General features: G+C 44.3%; 1 protein-coding gene across 4 annotated transcripts in view; it reads right to left on the minus strand.

The window, feature by feature from the left end:
* Nucleotides 1-4,607: 4,607 nt before the first annotated feature.
* The window catches only part of TJP3 (tight junction protein 3), a 118,943-nt gene continuing 103,508 nt past the window's right edge, over nucleotides 4,608-20,042 (minus strand). For all 4 annotated transcript variants that reach the window (XM_085636687.1, XM_085636689.1, XM_085636686.1 and 1 more), the window contains 2 exons: nucleotides 8,267-8,322; nucleotides 4,608-5,549 (listed from right to left, as the gene is read on the minus strand). In XM_085636687.1, coding sequence (XP_085492813.1) covers nucleotides 5,435-5,549; nucleotides 8,267-8,322 — 171 coding nt within the window. In that variant the 3' untranslated portion in view covers nucleotides 4,608-5,434. The remainder of the gene's footprint in view (nucleotides 5,550-8,266; nucleotides 8,323-20,042) is intronic.

A 20,042-nucleotide genomic window follows, 5' to 3' on the forward strand; every position in this document is an offset into this window, starting at 1 on the left:
TTGACTGACTGTGTGATTGCCTCAGCTGCGCAATGTGATCTTATTCTCAATATAAATCAGAGACCTATTGTGTACTGGGAATCCAAGGGGTGAGAGTATGTAGAAAGCAAATGTTGTGCAGGGTATGGTTGTTGCTGAGCGATCAGTCACCTGAGATCACAAAACTTGGCTTTATTCATCATCATCATGGCTTACAATAACCCACCATCAGAGGGAATGACTAACGGTTTTTACCTGTTACAGTATTGGATCCCACGACTAATATAATTCTTCAGTTTAAGACTTTAACAATGCGGTCCTCACCCTCTTACCTCCCAGACACAAGAAGATATCTGATGGGCAGCAAGATCCTCACACTCCTATAGATTGGTTTAATGTTTTGTTAAGATTCAGTATGTGGGATTCCAGAGGTGCATACCAAAATGTCCACCTGTAGAATACACTCAGCCTCCACTTATCGTAGCAGCGGACCTGTCTGGGGTTCCTGCATAATCAAATGAATATGAAACTAAGATTCCTCAGCTGTCGCAAAACAGAGGGAAGGATACTCTGAGGAGACATAGGGACTCCAAAGAATTCCCTACCCCCTCCTGAAGCATGTGCTTATAGCCTTCTTTACTGCTAGGACCACAAAACTGCTCATCCATCTTGTCTTTGGAATAAGTTGACCTCTGTGCACAATGAATATTTACTGCAGTCCACGATCAGAAGTATTGTTGATGTTTCGACCCCTAGAAAAACACTTTATGCAGAGTCTTCTTCTGGACCAAGTCTATATTTTGTCATCTCAGCAGAACTATACACAGCCCATTCTGCAGTCACTGCAGAAGAGCATCAGATCCTGTGGGGGAATCTGCTGGCCCCGGGTTCCACTTGAAGTTAGAAGTGAAGTCGTACCTCTTAACATTCCTGTGTGTTAGTGGCATATATTTACTCTTGATAGTGTATTCTCATTTGTCCTGATGAACACCATCTCTAAAATTAAAACAATGATATTTATGATCTTGGACTGCAAAAGAATTAGTGTGCATGGAGGACAAATAATAGCACATATATCTGCCAAAAAGTGTCCCGTTAACCCTGCAGCCACCAGCCCCATACTTCTATCCAAGGGACAGAAAGGTGATGTCTCCTGTCAAAAGCTTTTTTCCCATGTGATCCTTCTTACTCAGGGAAGGCAGCGGAGATAGGAAAACATGTTGCAAGATGAAACCCTTTATTGATTGCTTAAATTAGACCACAGTACTTATTTTGACTAAGGAGCTTTGTTCACACCCAAAAATAGAGGCTGCATTAGACACATGGCAAATGGCTGCTGTGATTTCCATCTATTTACAGTGGGGCATTTCACTCCAGTTATTGGATTTGTGTTTATTGGAGTTGGTTGGTAGAGATATTGGTTTGTTTAGTCCATCAAAGCAGATTCTATTAGAAATTTGGGGGTAGCGTATACCAGTCATTTTGTAGATCTCGTCATGGGTCACCTGGAACTAACAGAAGATCGTGCTTGTATTTAGTCCTTTATATGCCAGTGGGCTGCCAATCCCACAGGCATCTATCCCTTGCTGTAAAAGAAGAAGTCTTACCCAGGAGTTCCCTTTTAAGCACCCTACTCAATTTCAAATTGTTTCTCCGCCCTCATCAGGGTGGAGCTCGCTCCACCCGCTGGATCTTACAACTCAGAGTAGCTTTAGTTGACTTTTTGCACAGGCAATTTGAGCAACAAATTTGTTCCTGCGATCCAAAATCTTAAATACTGTATGGTTGGGCTACAGCAGACGGTTTAGGCATAGCAGGTTGCAGGTGACATGGACCAGGTATTCCTAGAGATCATATAGAGCTGAAAAAGAGTGTAGCTGTCATGTGTTACCATCTTAAATCGACCGAAAAGGATTTGTGTAGAATGCATGGTGTTTACGGTTACATTATACACAGGCGAAAATCAAATTAAAAGTTAATATTAGATGACAATTCTGGACGGTCTATTGCAAGAGGGTCACAACCGAAGTTAGCTAATTGTATGGTATATCAGCTTCTGATATCAATTGCTGTAATGTCAGGTCTTAGTCAAGAGTAGAATCGCAGGTTTTGAATGACTGCCAAATTAGATGGAGTAGTCACAGCGGAATATTTGGGGGGTGCAGTGGAGTTGCCCTATCTCTCCACCATCCTTGCCCTGCTACTTGTCAGATCTGTCGGTCTCAGTCGTCTAAGTAAATGCGTCATAAAACTCATGGGAAGCATTTTCTTATTCCATCCCTTTAACCACTTGAACTGCCCTGCAAGACCCCAGCCAGCAGCTGAATGTAGACATTAAGCACTTGCAGAGCCAGTGTACAATTTTCTTTAACTCTTGTTTGCCAAGTATTTGCACAGTTTACTCTGGTATACGTATACCACCATCAGACTTCTCTCGACTCCTTCAAATTATTTCAATGACCAATAGATCATTTTGTAATGGGTTAGAAGCTCATTTTAAAAACATGGCGTTTGCAAGCAGGGCGAGTGGGGGTGAGGAACCGGTAGCAGTGTCTGAGTCGCCTGGACCACTGAAAATTTAAAATATGTAATTATGAAAAATAAAATAGGCCCACTGGTCCCGGACACTGAAAGGGACTACCTTCTCAGTGGGTGACACTGCTTGGTCAGAAGTCTGTTGCAGAAAAAGAAACGAATGGCTTTAGTGGCCGATTCATTGTGCATGTTGTATACTGTAGTGGGTGAGGCAAAACGTGAATGAAAGTTGAACCAACCAATGGATTAACAGGGCTGGCTGAAACCCCCTCATAGTAAATATTTATTATATTATATATTTTTATCAAAATCAAATGGTCTTGCTAAATCCAGACCTAAAAAGACATCACTAATGTTCTGCACCAACAGGTCCAGGGTTTGAAAAAAGTTAATCTAAAAGAGAAAAAGGAAGTCGTGGAATAGTAAATATTATATTATGATTTTTGATCAAAATCAATAGGTCTTGCTAAATCCAGACCTAAAAAGACATCACTGTAATGTTAGGCACAAACAGGTCAGGGTCTGAAAAAAGTTCATCTAAAAGAGAAAAAAAGGAAGTCCTTTTCTACGAGATGGGGGGCGGGCGACGGGAATGGGGGAAATGGGAGCGGGGGTTCGATAGTGATGGGAGGTGTATAGTGATGGAGGCTTATTGGGAATCTGAGAACGTAAACCAGATCTCAAACTAAACTTCCAACACAGGTTAACTGTAAGCCTGTTCCTTCTGAAAGAGGCCTTGCGTGCATCTGAAAGTGCGTACTTTCCCATTCCAATACATGCAAAACACAAAGATTTCTAAAGTTGCGCTTGTAATCTTTTGGTTAAAATCAGCATGCAGGGTTTATATCTAGTAGCTGCTAGTCATCCGCTGGCAGGACACTTTATGCACAAACTTGTACCTGGTAATAAGCCGATACATTCACTTCCATTACTCATGCTCATACATTAAAAATGCAGCAACGACTTATCCACAGGCGTACCTGTGAGCTCAAAGACATGCTCTCTAAAGTAGAGATGGGATGCAATTTGCACCATGTTAACCGCAGAAAGGTTTGTAAGATGGATCATATTTCGACACCCTGTCAAAAACTGGCCACCAGTCCGAGCAAGTGGAAAAACCTCAAATAAACAATTTGGACTTGAGAGCGCCCAAGAATTTTGTAAGATATAACTTAAAAGTAGTGAAGAGACAGGTAGAAAAAGTATTCAGAGCCCACAAGGTACGAATTAGAAACATTAGCTGTACTGTTCCTTCGAGAGAGGCCAAAGCTCAAATGATGTGGCCTCTCAAAGTCCATCTACTGGCGGATCTGGTCTCAGATCAAAACAAAATAAGGCATAGCGGACACACAGTGGCGATTTCCATGGTTGGCATGAGTACCAGTTTTATTCTGGTCCATATTTCACAGTTCCCTTAGAAATGTGGGTTTCATCGTGATAGCGACCAACCACGCCGCAGAGCTTTCCCATTGTCAGGGCTAGTACGATTATTCAGATCAAATTCGCTGGCAAGGTGATTTAAATTATATGGCAAAAATGCAAATTATGTAGTACTTTCACTGGAAGTACTCTTTTTAAGCTACAAGCGACAATCTTTGTGAAATCTAAAAAATTTGACAAATGTAATAAATCTATAATTATGTAGTAAACTCTGTAACCACAGTGTCGCACTAATCCACTGGCACTCGCCATTGTGTATTTTGTAAGCAATTCATTTCTGAAAGTTAAACAAAACCTAAACACTTTAGTTCCAAAAAGGCCTGCAGTTCGCTGCACTTTGAAGAAAACTGCTTATTATCAAGCTAAGTTTGTCAAAAGGGCAATGATAAATTAGACCCTTCCCCTAAAAATGAGTGTTAATGGGCCCCGCCTGCAATCACCGGCTCAAATAAAGCACTGGGTACTAGTAAAGATAGAGAGGGGGGAATCAAAGGAACAAACTTCCCAGCATGATTTCAGACTAATCAAAAAGTCGCTTTCAGAATGGATACAAATTACCTGTACATTTTTGGACTGGGTGGGAGAGGCAGAACTTGGCTCAGGGTTCGTGTCAAAGATTAAATGCAGTATACAAAAAAAAATGTAAAAACTAATTTTTAATTTATCACAAACATGAAAATATTTTATTATCATTTATTACAAATAAACATTTCAACACGTATTGGTGGTGTGTATATACATAGAATTAAACTTTGCTCTCCAGTTTGAAGACACTGCAGCTCAAGTTGGTATTTCAAGATATGGAGCGGATTTAGTCTAAAAAAAAAAAAAATCCCAGGCACACCCTTGTAAGAAGGCACCGAGGCGATTCCACGTATTTACACCCGTTCAAAGGTCCTGTGCTCGCGTGTCCCGACTTGCTCGAAATAAATCTTTCCGCTGATGGTGTAACACCAATGTGCTGCTCCAGAACTGATCTTCCACCAGAGATGCTTTAACATTAGATTTTTGGTTCTCGTAGGATAAAAATAAAAGGCATATTAAAAAAATCCTTGCTTAAAAAAAATAAAAAAGTTTTCCTGGAAGTGGTTAAATCCTTTTAGACTCATCGGCATGTGCAAAATAGGATTCCTCTAAGCCTTGTACCGCTTGCTTTTTCTCCTTACGATAACCGGATGCATGGAGTGTTCTGCGATACATCGTCAAATTTCCCCGCTGTGGTATGAGGCGCTTGTCATGGTTGTACATCCAAGGGGTACTAGTGGTACCGTTTACTCCTATCCTGTCCCTCCATGACTCAGAGAGGCTAGTTCAGGCCAGCGAGGCGCAGGCTGGCCCACCACCAAACCCCAAGGCACTGTGGGGTGATGAAGGCCTCCGCATGGTTTCTTGCCATAGTATTCATCAGTCTGGTCCCGTGTGAAGGAAGGCAGTTATACCAAGCACAACGGTGAATAGAATCACCCTGCAGCGGCTAGGGTTAGAGGTCAGTAGCAGGCCCTCCCCAGCTATACTCTTCCTCCTCATCCTCTTCTCCCGAGCTGTAGCTCCTGGCTCGGTTGAACTTCTTCTTCAAGGCATCATGTTCATATTCTCTAGCGGGGGCAGATAAGAGTGTGTGTTAATCGATAAATTACTAGGAACCCTGATTCAATTTAACTCACTTGTCTACTTGTAGCATTGGTTTATCAGTTCCTTGCTTCATAGATCACATGATTTGCTGAGGTCTGCCATCTTGTGGCCGACTCAGGTAAAGCATGCAAATCTAATAGGTCGTATCTGAGAAAAACACCCAGTTGGACAATCCAGTTCACCATTTCCTCCAAATTTATGAGATTCTTGGCACTCTCCATTCTTTCAGTCCATCTTGGGAAATATATTTTAATTTGAAATCACACGCAACATGTTTGTTTACGATGAAGGACCACATAGATGCTTCTTTTTCTTTAATTTTTCGACCCTAACCCGCTGCACTATTCTCTCCACTTTGTTGGTTTTTTACCCGGTTCTCTCACTCGTTCAACCTTGCACTGTTCTTTATTTTACTTGTGTATTTATTTATTTTTTAATTTAATAAGAACAGGCTTAGAATTTTTTTTATCCTTGCTTTGATGTTGTCTTGCCCCTTTTTCTTACCCGCTTTCCTTTTGCGCTGTCCACCTTCTAGGGAAACTCTCTAATTAAAGCATATAACATTGGGGAAAAAGAAAAAAAAAACCTACTGCACCTCTAACGCAATTATTTTTTTCTTGCTTACTTTTGTAATCTACAAAGATCTGGAAATCCCCTCTTTTAAAAGAATTATTTTATGGTTTGGGGTGTATCCCCCCCCCCCCAAAAAAATGATGTTTTTCCAGACCTAAGATTTAATACTAGATTGATATTTTTTTTAAATAAAAATTGCCAATTTTGTTCAAACTCTCAAATGATTTTTTTCACAAAGTTTCTTTCAACAACCTAGATTCCCAAATTAGTTTTTTTCACCTAAATCACATTCCATCCTATGCAATGTCCAAGCTTTCATATGTACGTCATAAACAGAGAATTTCATTTCTATGCAAGAAATCTGCAAAGACAGGTAAATATGCATGTTTGGTAGTTAATAATTCAACTTGATAGTCCATTGTTTGGGAAAATCGGAAAGTCTCACTATGCAACCTCCGATTTCATCTTGTGGCTGAATATGTGGTTGAGGTAAAGTAGAGCTTCCAAGTGTTCACTTGTCGACAGAGCCATTGATACTTTAAGTCAAATGTAGGCAGCTGCCTCACTGCACCACCACAAATGGCCACATGAGGGTGCTTGATTGCAGCAAATGGCCTTTAGACAGTCTTGCTGCTAGAGGAGCTTTGAAACAGCAAAACGTTTCACATGGGGCTCCTAAACAAAACTTGCTACACTGGAGCAGCTGGTTTAGTACTGGGACAGTGTATGCTGCCTGCTCCATTGACTAGCAAAACAAGGCTTAACTTGTCAGGATCCTGCTTTTTGGCATCACAAAAAATAAAAAATAAAACTCTTTTACATGTTATTTTATTACTACTTATAGCTGAAAACATACGATTAAAGCATTACTGCTAAACCTATGATTACAATTGGCCTTACTGCAGATCAATGTTTTATTTTGTTCTCTTGTGTTTGGTAACCCATGTTTATACAATGTGCGTTAGCAAGCCCAAGTTGTCTCCATTTCATTTGTGAGTACAACTCGAAGACTCCAGATAGCGGCTGGCCAATTATGCGTTTGACACCGGCTTTTATTCTATTTTTAGACTTGTTAATTATTTTATGGTGTTTTGGGCAATATCCTAGCGTCCTTAAAGCACACAACATTATTGTAGTAAATGGCTTAAATGGGAATGGAAATACAGAAATTTAAAAGTTGATCTTCTATAAACCCAAGAGAAATTACATTTTAACAAGTTCTACTCATGTCACTTGCACAAGCGTAGAACCTACAGGTTTACCACAAAAGGGCCAGCTGGGATTATAGGTTTAAAAAATAAGTGCTTTAATGGCATGTTTTGAGCTATGGATGATTAGAGAAAGCCATAATTAATGAGTAAAAGTGGATTATTATTTTACACATGAATCAAAAAGAAAGAAGACCCCTTGGTCCAGTGTAAGTGAACTACCAAAACTGGAGTGGTTTTGGAGCAATGCTCAAGCGGGGCAAGTCGGCCATCACGTGGCGCCTGCAATCTTCTTCACGGGATCTTCAGGACGCCATGTCTGCTGCTGTCAAATATAACTGTCCTAACTTCAGAAGCTTCGTACTGTGCCAAAGACTAATTTAAAGGAATGAAGCTTGAGCTGGGCTATCTAAATGCATGTCCAAAAAAGAGGCATTTGTAAAGAAGTAAAGTTCAGACCAGAGGTGGCAGCATTTGGTACATACATCAGCAGTGGGTGTAAGAAGTAGTGACAGAGCTGGTGCCTCCATAAGGTAGTGTAAGGTAGTAAATGCACAGTCTCACCAGAAGGTGGTGCACAATTATAAAAAATTGCCTTTGTTTCTGGTGAAGAATATAAAGACAATACATCACATGTAGATGTCTTAAGTATATTTCATATTGCACATATGCTACATTTGAGGCACAGTAAGACAAAGGGATTTGCCTAGAACCAAACCATGCTTGTCCAAGTACCAAAGCCTGGATTAGAATCCTGGTCTCTGGGCCACAAATCTCCTTGCGCCTCTTTTTCTTAGCTAGCATTTACCATTTACTCAGAATTCTGCATATTTCAGGCGTGGTGCATTCACTTTCGGGAGAGAAAAAAAAAAGGGAAACCCCTCCTGTGATTCTCTTACCTGCTGAGATGGTGCTTCCACTGCCCCTGCGGCTGACTAGCTCCCTTTTCTTCTTCCTGCCGAAAGACAGAACATTTATTGTGGTTTCAGCGACGCCACAGCCATGTTTCACGACTATAAACAAGTCAAGTTTCAAAAGCTTTATTCGACAGCATGTCATAAAAGCAAGTACATCCTAACGATTCCATAAATACTAAGCTAAAATATCTTAAAAATACATTAAATCATTATGCTGGCGGATAACATCAGATAAAAACATCATCAATGGATAAAAGATCTTAGAAGATCAAACATTGAATAAAATTAATAGACATTTCTTGATGGCAAAACATTCATTGATCAGCTTCAGTGGATTTCAAGGCACGAAGGCGTAATATCCAAGCCCACCCCAGAAATTTAGCAACAGCGATTACCAAACATGGGGTGCAATCAGATTCTAAAATTCTTAGAGCTTCCTTATTGCTACGTGTTCCCAAATTTAGGCATACTGGCTTTATCCATCTGTGGCGGGGGGCAGTGTATAGCGGACACACAAACAACAAATGACCAGCATCCTCAATCAAGTCTAGACAGTGGTGACATTTATTATCCTTGGAGATTGACCATTTGTGGGTAAAAGCTTTTACAGGGAGAGACCCGATTCTGAACTGGAAATACAGTTTCCTGTCCATGGGCCTCTCTATAATATGCCAATATGCCTCACAGGATGGTAAAAATGTAATATCAAAGAAACGGCCAGTCAAGTTAGAGCCTTGGCCAGCACGAGAGGCAGATGTCAGGGTCATATCCCAATACAATTTCTTGAGGATTGACTTTGATGGAATACTTGAACCGTTTATATCATTCCATAAATACCCTAGCTCCAGTTTTATAAGCAAGTTCTTAATTTCTTTAAGCCAAGTAATGGAATGAAAACAATCAGCCCTAATAATGTCCTTCAGGGCACTAGCATAATGATCAAGTTCCGGCGTTGTCATGATCCGCCGCCAATACAGAAGTGGACGTAATTGTGCCAGATCCTCAATTTTTTTCCTCCCTAGATCGTATTTTAATGGGATCATTGGGGTACTTTGAGGAACACCTGTTAGGCTGCGTAGGAACTTATTTTCAGCCATCCGTAAGCCACTTAAATTTGCAAACCCCCATAGCTCCGAACCATACAGCGATGCACTAATAACTTTCATATTATAGATTTCCAAGGCAGGCCTAATTGGCTTAGTCAATGAAGATCTGTGCTTGGAAATAATTGCACCTGCGAGCTGGTGGAACTTTAAGACAGTCATGTCAATGTGATTTGACCATTTCATATTGTGCTGAAGCGATATTCCTAAATATGTAAAAGCCTCAACCTGCTCCAATGGGATACCATTATATTTTATTACTCCTCTAAAGTTTTGTCGTTGGTTTAGACACATGAATTTAGTTTTAGAGGTATTTATCTCGAGACCCCGATCATGACAAAAATTAGCGAATATGTTTAACGCTTTCTGCAATCCGCTTGGGGTTCGTGAAACTAACAACGTGTCGTCCGCGAACATGAGAACAGGCACTCTGGATCCTGCCAGAATAGGGGCATCAGTAGGGGAACTGCCAAGGTAGTCAACTATCCCATTTATGTATAAAGAAAACAATGTAGGTGCCAGGACGCATCCCTGCCGAACACCACGTTCAACGGGAAATGGGTCCGTCACCTCCCCCTGGCTTCCCCATCTAATTTGTGCATAATTGTTCTGATGTAGGCGGACGAGTAAGGTTAGTAATTCCGGGGCCATACCTGCTTGGGCGAGAACCCTCCAAAGTTTAGAGCGAGGCACCAGGTCGAAGGCTGATCGCAGGTCAATAAAGACTGCATAGAGGGTCCCTTTGGACAACTTCACGTTCCTCCAATAAAGAGCTAGAAAGTAAAAAACTTGGTCAATAGAGCTGGTGCAAGGTCTAAACCCGGCTTGATATGGTGACAAGATGTTATTATCCTCAACCCAAGATTGGAGTTTATTTTGTACCAACCGACCTATTAGTTTTTGTGCTGAGTCTATAAGACTAATAGGTCTATAATTACTTGGGAGTGATTTGTCACCCTTTTTATAAACCGGGATTATTTCTGCCCCTTTCCATGAAGAAGGAATGGGTGCACCCATGGCCACTGAGTTAGCTAGCCATTGAAAGTATTGGCACCACGATAATCTATCAGTTAAAAACACATCCGCAGGTATCCCATCCATTCCAGGTGCACGACCCGCTGTTATACTATCCAAAGCTAGGTTAACCGCTTTAATTGAAAACACCTGTGTTTGGAAATAAACAGTGGGGGGAAGTGGTTGTTCTTCTGCGGATGGAACAGAAGCATACTGTGGTTTAAAAAAATCAACCCTTTGGTTTTTTGCCACATGGTTTTGTGGGGAGGGTGCAGAGCCGCCTCTGCCCCACTTTAATGTGGCCCAAAATCGTTTTTGGTCTTTAGCCAAGCATGCGTGTTTCAGATCCTGCCACTGGTTCTCATCCCAGTCCTTCTTAGCTGCTACCTGAACTTGCCTATAAAGCTTCCTGGCTGATCTCACATCTTCCGCTACTCCTGATCTCAGAGCAACACTCAAGTTCTTACGGGCTATTTTACAGGATTTGTTAAACCATCCCTCTTCAGGTGGGCAACCCTTGATGATTTTTCCACTACTAGGGGGTTTCATGAAAAACCCTTGGAGTTTAGTGAAAAAGATGTTATGGGCCTCGAGCATAATTAGATGGAAGTCGGAGTTAGTTGATTTAGGGCCTAAATTGGCCACCTCACAAATGAGTTTTCTTGAGGTCATCCAAGATTTCCACCTTCTCGATAAACTATCCCATTTGACATGTCGCATATTGTTTGATGCGACGATATCCAGAGTTACTTTCCCCCCCTCAGTTTTGGATTCTCTAGGGGTATTTAATAAATGTAACTCTAGACACAAGGGATTATGATCACTTTCATCCCGTGTGATTACGGACATGTCATTCAGACTGCTCCAAACTCTAATATCCACCAGGAAGTAATCGATTCGACTAGCAGACCTTCCGTTATCAAATGTGCTTGCACCCTGCCGATCTGATTTAGTGCGCCCATTAGCAGCTCTAAGCCCTCTTTCTAAACAAAGGGCTTTGAGTTGGATGGCTGCAGCGGACCATCTCTTGACTGGGGGAAGGTCCAACTGGGGAATACCCCACCTATTGTCCTCTTCAATAGCAAGAAATTGGTCCTCCGGACCAAGAGGCTCAAAGGTTGTATTAAAGTCTCCTCCAACAATTTTTATCATTTCAGGGGGGAGCACTGCAAGCTGATGGTCCAAGACATTTATCACATCTGGCGAAGTACCCCCAACCATCCCTCGAGCATAAATTTTAAAAATAGCCATACTCTTGTTGTTGGGCCAATTTAGGATTAAAGACAAGATATCTAACGATTGGAGATTGAGTTGGGTGATTTTACAGCATAGTGACTGACGTACCCATATTATCAAACCGCCCAGTGGTCGGCCTTTAGCTTTTTTAGTGGCAGGTATATAAAAGTTAAGAAATCCAGGGCGAAAAACTGGGGCCACAGACCAAGATTCTTGGAGTAAAATAATATCAAATTGGTCCACAAAACTACTCCATACACCGGAATGCAGCTTGTTATTTATACCTGCAATATTCCAGGATAAAATAGTCAAACCTGGATCAGTTGCAGGAGGGTAAAAAGGGTGTTTGATCAATGGTCCTTTGGTCTCACCAGTTTCCCTGTCCTGGCAATCACTAGTAGAACTTAAGATAACTGATGCGACATTTACCAATGAATCAAATGCTAGGGGATCAAGTAAATTATTGGTCAGTGGACCCTGTATCTCACCCATTGTCTTACCCAGACAATCAATAGTAGCACTTAGATTAGCTGGTAAAACACTTTCCAATGGATCGAATGCTAAATACATCCCTCCAAGATTATTTAAGGATTTAGACCCCAATGGGTCAATGACATCAGTCTGGATTTCTTGATAATTCCCTAATGTCTCAGTAACTCTAAAGCTAGCAAAAAATGTGGGGTCTGCCACAGTTACGGCCAACCCTATATCCGTATTCACCACATTAGTTCCATCTTTGAGTCAATCGCAATCATTTAAGCCCGACAACACCTCAAACCTATTCTCTAGGCTAATGTTCCAATTGCTGGTGGAGACGCTCCTACCCCCTTTGCTTGGAGACGGTGACCACCCTGATCTTGGTAATCCTTTGTGAATGCCTCGATTTCTCTTATAATAGAAATATTTGAGAGTTAACGGGATGATGACACCTTGTCTTCGTTGCGGGGGGTTTATATTGGCCAAGATATCTGGGAGAACATCAGGATTGGAAAAATTTAAAACCACACAATCACCTTTAAATTTTTTCGGGTGATGCCCTAGCCATTGGACCCTTCTTGCCATAATAATTTCCCTGGCTAGTTTCTGCTTGCCCCAAGGAGACATCTTCATGTTATTCACCAGCCAATACAAAGATTTACTGATCAGAGAAGATGTAGTTTCCGATTTGTCAGTAGTCAAAGCAGGAACATTGGCAAGAACCAATGTAAGAGGTTCTGCCTGGGAAATACATTGAAATTGGTTACTTGCCACTGTTAGTGCCTTAGGGGTATCTGTGCTTGCCTTCAGGGGATTTTTATTAGTTCCAGGTGGCTGGATTGGGATGTTCGCTTTCTCATTTCCTATAATTCTTTGTCCTCCGTTCGGAGGTACCCCATTTAAGATACGTACATTTGGGGATATAGGTATGGTTCTAGTGACTTCATCCACAGGTCTGTTTATTATGGCGTTCAACCTAGCTATCTCTGCCATAAGATGATCAATTTTGGCTACCAATGGGGTTATAATACCTCCTATTTTAGTATCGATCATATCTGTGATCTTTTCAGAGAGCTCAGTCTCAGGATTTATGATAGAGACTGACCCTGGTGCATCTTCTTTGCTAGTACTTTTGTTCACAATAGTAGCCCTTTTCCTCCCTGTACGAGACCCATTACTTTTAAACTGGGACTTTCTGCATGCTCTAACTAGCCTACTTCTCAAGGGAAGAGCGGGCGACTGCGAGTCAGCTCCTATATCAGCCTCATCTATATCTAATACAGTTTCTAATGGCGACTTAGGAGCTAAAGGTGCGCAAGAATCGGGTATGTCACTATCTACAATCATTAAATCTGAGGACATGCTACTTGTCGCCTGTAAAGGAGAAACCAACGGTAAACCGGACAAAGGAATCAGTGGTGGAGAGCTAGGAGAACATGTTAGCCCCAATGAAGTCCTCCTATCGTTGTTAATTTTACTGACAATCTGGACCAAATAATTGTCCATGGTGTTAGTCGTTGTAGAGTTCCTTGCTTTGGGCATTATATCCATATGTTGCGGTTAGCTGCGGATAAATCTGGAGATGGTAACCCTAAACAATAGATGTGTTCACCAGTAACAGTACCTGTTTTGTGGCAGTCCCAAAAGAGGTAGCTCAGTGTCACGGACGGCAATAGTGTGGCCCGTCCCGTCCTCGCTCGACCTCGGACGGCCTCAGACGGTCCCGCCCTTGTCCCGGGCTTCTCCCGGCGCCGCCCGCGCGCGTCCCGCGACGCGGAGGGAGCCGCGTTCTTTTAAGCGCCTCCGGGCGCGTAGATGTCGTCAGCGGGCGCTAGGGAGGCTGGGAGCTGTAGTCTCCCCCTGCTCACGGCCGCGAGATGAAGTGGCGGCAGCAGGGGAGACACACAGCGTGTGGAGCCCAGGGACAGCGGCGATAGCGCAACAGGACAGGGCAGCAGCAGTAAAGTCCAGCAGGTAAGTGAGGCGAGCCTCTGAAACTGATTCCCGCTCCACCGAGGGAGCCGCGTTCTTTTAAGCGCCTCCGGGCACGTAGATGTCGTCAGCGGGCGCTAGGGAGGCTGGGAGCTGTAGTCTCCCCCTGCTCACGGCCGCGAGATGAAGTGGCGGCAGCAGGGGAGACACACAGCGTGTGGAGCCCAGGGACAGCGGCGATAGCGCAACAGGACAGGGCAGCAGCAGTAAAGTCCAGCAGGTAAGTGAGGCGAGCCTCTGAAACTGATTACACAAAGCTCTGCCTATATTCAACCCCTTAGAGTCACCAATAGAAACCTTGAAAGCACCTCTGCGGTAACTCCCACACAACACCTAAACACTTCCCACATAGGATCCCAACATTTACAGCACTCTGCCAACAGCGCACCTCGTAACGACGCCTTGTGCGACCTGTATGAACATGCACTGCGGAGCCCCACAAAAAGCTAAAAAGCATTGTACAAATACAATGAAATAGCTGATCACAGCTACACAGAGCCACACACCTATTGCACTCCAATTAGTGATGAAGTTTCCCCGTGTGGGAACTTGACTCTCTCAGGGTAGGGAGGACAAGGGCAAGGTGTTCTCCAGGAGGACGAAGGAATTAGAAAGTTGGGTACACTCTGAATCCTTACATAGCAATACAACATCAATGTCCTGTCCTTGCTATACCTTTTAAGAACAAGCTTGGCAGGGTCTGTAGGTCTCACAATTTTAAGATTGTCTATATTATATATACATAAACAATTAACACGCCAGTGCAGTTCAATAACTAGGCTTGGTCCTACAGCATTTGCAAGAAGATTACTCAAATCTGCTTTTTAATTTGGCGCGGACCGTGCCGGTTTCTATTTTCCTTGACATTGCACATTTCGAAGCGAAGCTTTGGAAGTGGTGTGTGTACTGGAGAGCTCTGAAGGGTTCATTGGGTGCTGCGCATGGAAAGGAGCAGCTGTGCCATATAACACCCAGGGAAGTACCTACCTATGCAGATGTGAGGTACCTACCTATGCAGATACAGCACTGAAGGGGGAATTCTACGAGGGGGAGGACACGGAAGCGCATTCCTGGACTGCCTGGGGTTAGCGCACAGGCAATGGGGTTAGGGCAGCTCGCATAGCACTGAGACAAGCAAAATTAGCATTTGCTGCCCCATCACCAAAACCGAATTACAACACAAACTGGAGAATGTAACCATCAGCAAAATGCCGTGGGCTTGACAAACAGCCAATGCACGAAGAATGAAGGGGACAAACAATACTAGCTCGCTGTGCTTCTCTAACACTCTGTAGGTCTGCCTTGGCAGTACAGCTGCTGCCAGACCTTATGTGATCTACATAAAAATAGCTTTCAGAAGTGCTACAGAAAAGGGCTTTGGCACAACCCACATGTTGATGTTTAACTGGGCAGGAGTTGTGTGCTTCCACAAATGTGTGCTTCCACACATAAGTGCTTACCCTCCAAGAGTTGCAATAATTTATCAAGTTGTATGAGCCGGAGCGCTTTTCAAGTCGAGCTGTTCTGGTACAACAGAGCTGGACCTTTAGGTCAAACACATGCCACTGCAGCGCTATAGGCCTCTGTGTTGCTGTTCCTTCAGAGATACCTTACGGTGGCATCCCTCGAGAGAATAGGGGTTTTCTCCAATTCCTGTTTAAAGGATCTCAGGCACATACAGCTTAAAAGTGCGTCTTCTCCCAAAAGTTGATTTAATTATTAATTATTACATTTTTTTTTTTAAATGACATAATATATTTACTTCTAATTTAAAATTTGTATACACTAAATTTACTTATTTCATATACAGTAATTTTAAATTACCCTTCCCCGTATCCTAAAAACTCCTTACTGCCCTTTAACACTGCCATTCTCTAAAACCTACAAATTCCTTGCTATCCCTTACCCCTACTCTCCCCTGTATCATAAAGACCCTTGCTACCCTACAATGCTACCAACACCTGAAACATAAAAAAACCTTAACTATCCCTTAATGCTATGCTGCCCTAACCCAAAATACCCCTTACTGCCTCTTAAAAGTTATGTTCCCTGAACACCAAAATGCTCTCGCAACCCCCTAATGCTCCCCTTCCCTGAATCCTAAAAACCCCTTAACACTAAGCTTCTATGAACCTTAAAACGCTCTACTACCCCTTAACGCTACCTTTCCTTGAACATTAAAAACCCTTTACTAGCCGTTAACAATACCGTTCCCAGGAGCATGGCTAGTGGCCAAGATGGTGGTCACAAAGTTTTGAGGTCCGCCACCAGGCCAGTCCTATTTTGACAAAATCCGGCGCCAAAGATCTGGTGTGGAGATGCGTAAGGACGCTCACTGTCCACCCCAGGCATGTATCACTGTAATTTTGCAGCCAGGGGCCCTACGCAGAGGGGTGCGGTGGCTTCGACCTGCATCAGGGAGACAGAGAAGCGGCAAGGTAAGAGATGCCGTGGTCTGTTTTGACAGAGGGCTTGGACTGGCGGCGCTGAACTGGTCCTTCGATTTCGGTGCCCCTGCCTGAGGAGGGGCCAAGATGTAGTGGGGATGGTGCAGACCGTGCCGGCTGGCCAGCCTGCACAGACTGGAAGGAGCTCATACCTGGCAGCGGCAGCCTGGACACTTTTCAAGCTGTTGAGGATAAGCACAGGGCCATGCAGATCAAATATATGCTGTAATTTTCAGCGCGCCTCAAAGTTATGTATAACAACCAAACAATGTTCTTTGACACTCCAGAGAGTGTCTGGACCTGGGTGGAGGAGCCCCCACACCTCAGACATGGTGTACTTATGTTGCAGACCACCCCTTGCGAAGACTTGACTTCCACTGCGTGGCAGCAGTTACCCCACACATCAGGAGGAACAGGTGGATGCATAGATCAGAGGAAGCAACGCCATACTGCCCAAAGCAGCAGCAGCGGCATCATCAGTGGAGGGCTCCCCTAGACATGGGGTGGAGGGAGAGCCATAGGGTCCTCCGTCAGAGATCTGGGTCCGTCCACACTACCACCTTTGACGATCACATTGTTTTGGACTAATGTTATGAACGGTTAGCCTACCCCTGCATTGTTTTAACTGGTGTGGGTGTTATGGTTGAGTGGGAAGGGTGGATGGCTACTGCCGGTTGCTAAATCAATTGAGGGTCATTGTTTAGTTTAAGTGGTTCTGTTCATCACGACCAATGTACTGGGCCCCATTCCAGTTCCTCTTTCAATTCATTTCATGCAACATCAGTTACAATGGTCGCGGTAAGAGTTCCAGGTCCATAGCCACCTGGAATATGAACAGCCTTAATGATAAGATCAAAGAGGTGGTGGGGCTGGTGTATGCTAAACAACAACATCTAGCTGCTTGTAGGGTCCAGGAAACGCATCTACTAGGGACGAATTGTTCCTTCCTGGGAAGGTATGGATACTCGCGGGCATACCACTCAGGTTATGCTAGGGGATCTAGAGGTGTGCCCATGTTGCTTACGACGATGTTCTCCCTGGTGGTACATGACATACACACGGACCCCCTTGGGAAGTTCGTGATAATACATAGGACTCTGGAGGGGTTGGCGTGGACACTTGGATTATGTACATACCCCCCCCCCCCCCCCCCAGCTATTAGATACAGCACTAGAGCCACTGGCACAGAATCTAGCTGCAGACATGCCTGGGTTCACACTGCTAAGGGGGGGGGGGGGGGCAGGTCTTTAATGCTGTGATGAACCCAAAGGCAGACACAAACTCAATCCAGAGGCTCATTCGATCCACATGCCTTCTGATCTGGGCTGATGCAATGGTTTCGAAAGACGCCTGGCAGCAATAACTTTGCAGAGAATGGCAATGCACATACCACTCCTTTCCCCACCTCCTCATGGCTAGATTACTACCTGCTACCTTCCTCAGACTTCCTTAGACTTAGGGCTCGTTACACAAATGCGAATCCTCCCAAGGAAATTTTTAGGTGGACGACAGGGAGAATGGGGACTGGGGAGGATAAATGCATGGCAGCTTCTGGATGGCGAATTTTCAGAGGAGATCAAAACAACCATCAATGAGTATTTTGAATTAAATAAGGAGACAACTTCTGCCCCCACTATCCTTTGGGTGGCATTCAAAATAGTCCTCCATGGAAGAGCTTTCTCATGTGTAGTCGGGTGTTCTAAGCTTAGGGAGGGGGAGCCACTCTGTCGGGGATGATATTGTGCACCTTGACCGAATGGCTCTGGTCTCTCCTTAACCGTCAGCACCACACAGACTTAAATCGAGCTCGCCTAGACCTTTGACAAAAGCTTCTGGACTTGGCAAGACTGAGCTGGCTTCCTTCCCATGGTAGGGTGTACGAGATGGGGGACAAAGCGGGCAAGTTGATATGTAGGCCGGCGACGTCTTGTGGTTGAGCTAAGGAACGCAGAGGGCACAACATTGAAGGGGCGGACCTGCTAGTGCGGAAATTTGCCTCACATTTCCAGGTCCTGTATGCCTTTTGGGAAGCTCCTGCCATGGAAGGAGACAATCCCATTATCCATGATCTGCCCTTGTGAACACGTGGAGAGCAGAGATCTTGCTCTTCCACTTGCGGCTGAGGAGATCCAGCTGGCGATCTAATCTCTGCTCTCCATGAAGACCCCAAGCCCTAATGGGTTTTCCCCAAGACCTCTTCAAGACGCACTCCTCTTTATTAATCCCGCATCTACTGGCACTATATGAGGATATCTTTAACCATGGGAGACTGCTCGAGACCTCCAGGGAGCGACCATCAGAGTGATTCTTAAGTCTGACAAACCCCCTTACGGAATGCGGGTCGTATCGCACCATCTCCCTAATTAACCTTGAAGGGAAAATCCTGGGTAAAGTGTTGGCTACGTGCCTCACCAAGGTGATACGTTTGGTAGTGCATGCTGACCTAAACATTTATATGCCAGGCAAGAGCACTGGCATTGCCTTTGTCACCTCATGGCATTGGCCAGTGCCAACGAACTGTCAGGAGATGCCGCACTTCTGGTTGACATAGAACGGGCCTTTGAGACTGTGCATTGTGCCCACCTCCCGGCAGTCCTCCCAAAATGCAATTTGGATCCAGGTTTAGGAGGTAGGTGTCCATATTGCACACACAACTCTGGGCCCAGGTGCGAATGAACAGAGCCCTCTCGAATCCCCGCTCTAAATGCTAAGCAGGAGGGCGGGGGGGGGGGGGGGCATAGCATTCACTGCTATGGCCTACTTTGAGGCCAAGATAGCCCTGGCCAGGCATTGGAGAGGAGAAAGAGCCTCGCCACTAAAGGAATGAGTTAGGGGCATAAACCGTTGTAATGTAATGGCAAAACTGGTGTTCAAAGCCAGAGTTGTCCCGTAGAAATATCAATCAATCACTTGTAGAGCGGACTAATCACCCGTGAGGGTCTCAAGGCGCTGAGAGGGGGGGGGGGGGCAGGGGGGGGGAGGGTGCAACTACTGCTCGAACATCCAGGTTTTGAGACATCTCCTGAAGGTCAGCAGGTCCTAGGTATATCGTAGCTGTGTCAGTAGGGTGTTCCATGTCTTGGCGGCAGCAAGGTAGGAGAAGGATCTGCGGACGGTGGAGGTCCTGTGAATGGGTGGGACGGTGGCGAGGTCTGCGGAGCGAAGCTGGCGGTTCGGCATGTAGAAGGTGAGACGTTTGTTGAGGTATGCTGGTCCGGCATCCTGGCGTGCTTTGAGATCGCGGATGAGGAGCTTGAAGGTGATCCTCTTGTTGACCGGGAGCCAGTGCAGATCTTTCAGGTGCAATATGAGCGGATATGGGCCCCTTGGACATGTTACGAAGGGTCTATGCACTGACCATGAGCCAATCGAATAAGAGGGACATACACTTTAAACAATATTTGTATGCTTATGATGCTGGAATGGGTATAATATATGGCTTCAAAAGTAATTGTAGTCTGCATGCATACTGTCTGGAGCTTGACCGTA

The sequence above is a fragment of the Triturus cristatus genome, chromosome 12 (assembly GCF_964204655.1).
Source record: "Triturus cristatus chromosome 12, aTriCri1.1, whole genome shotgun sequence".
Classification (NCBI taxonomy): Eukaryota; Metazoa; Chordata; class Amphibia; order Caudata; family Salamandridae; genus Triturus; species Triturus cristatus.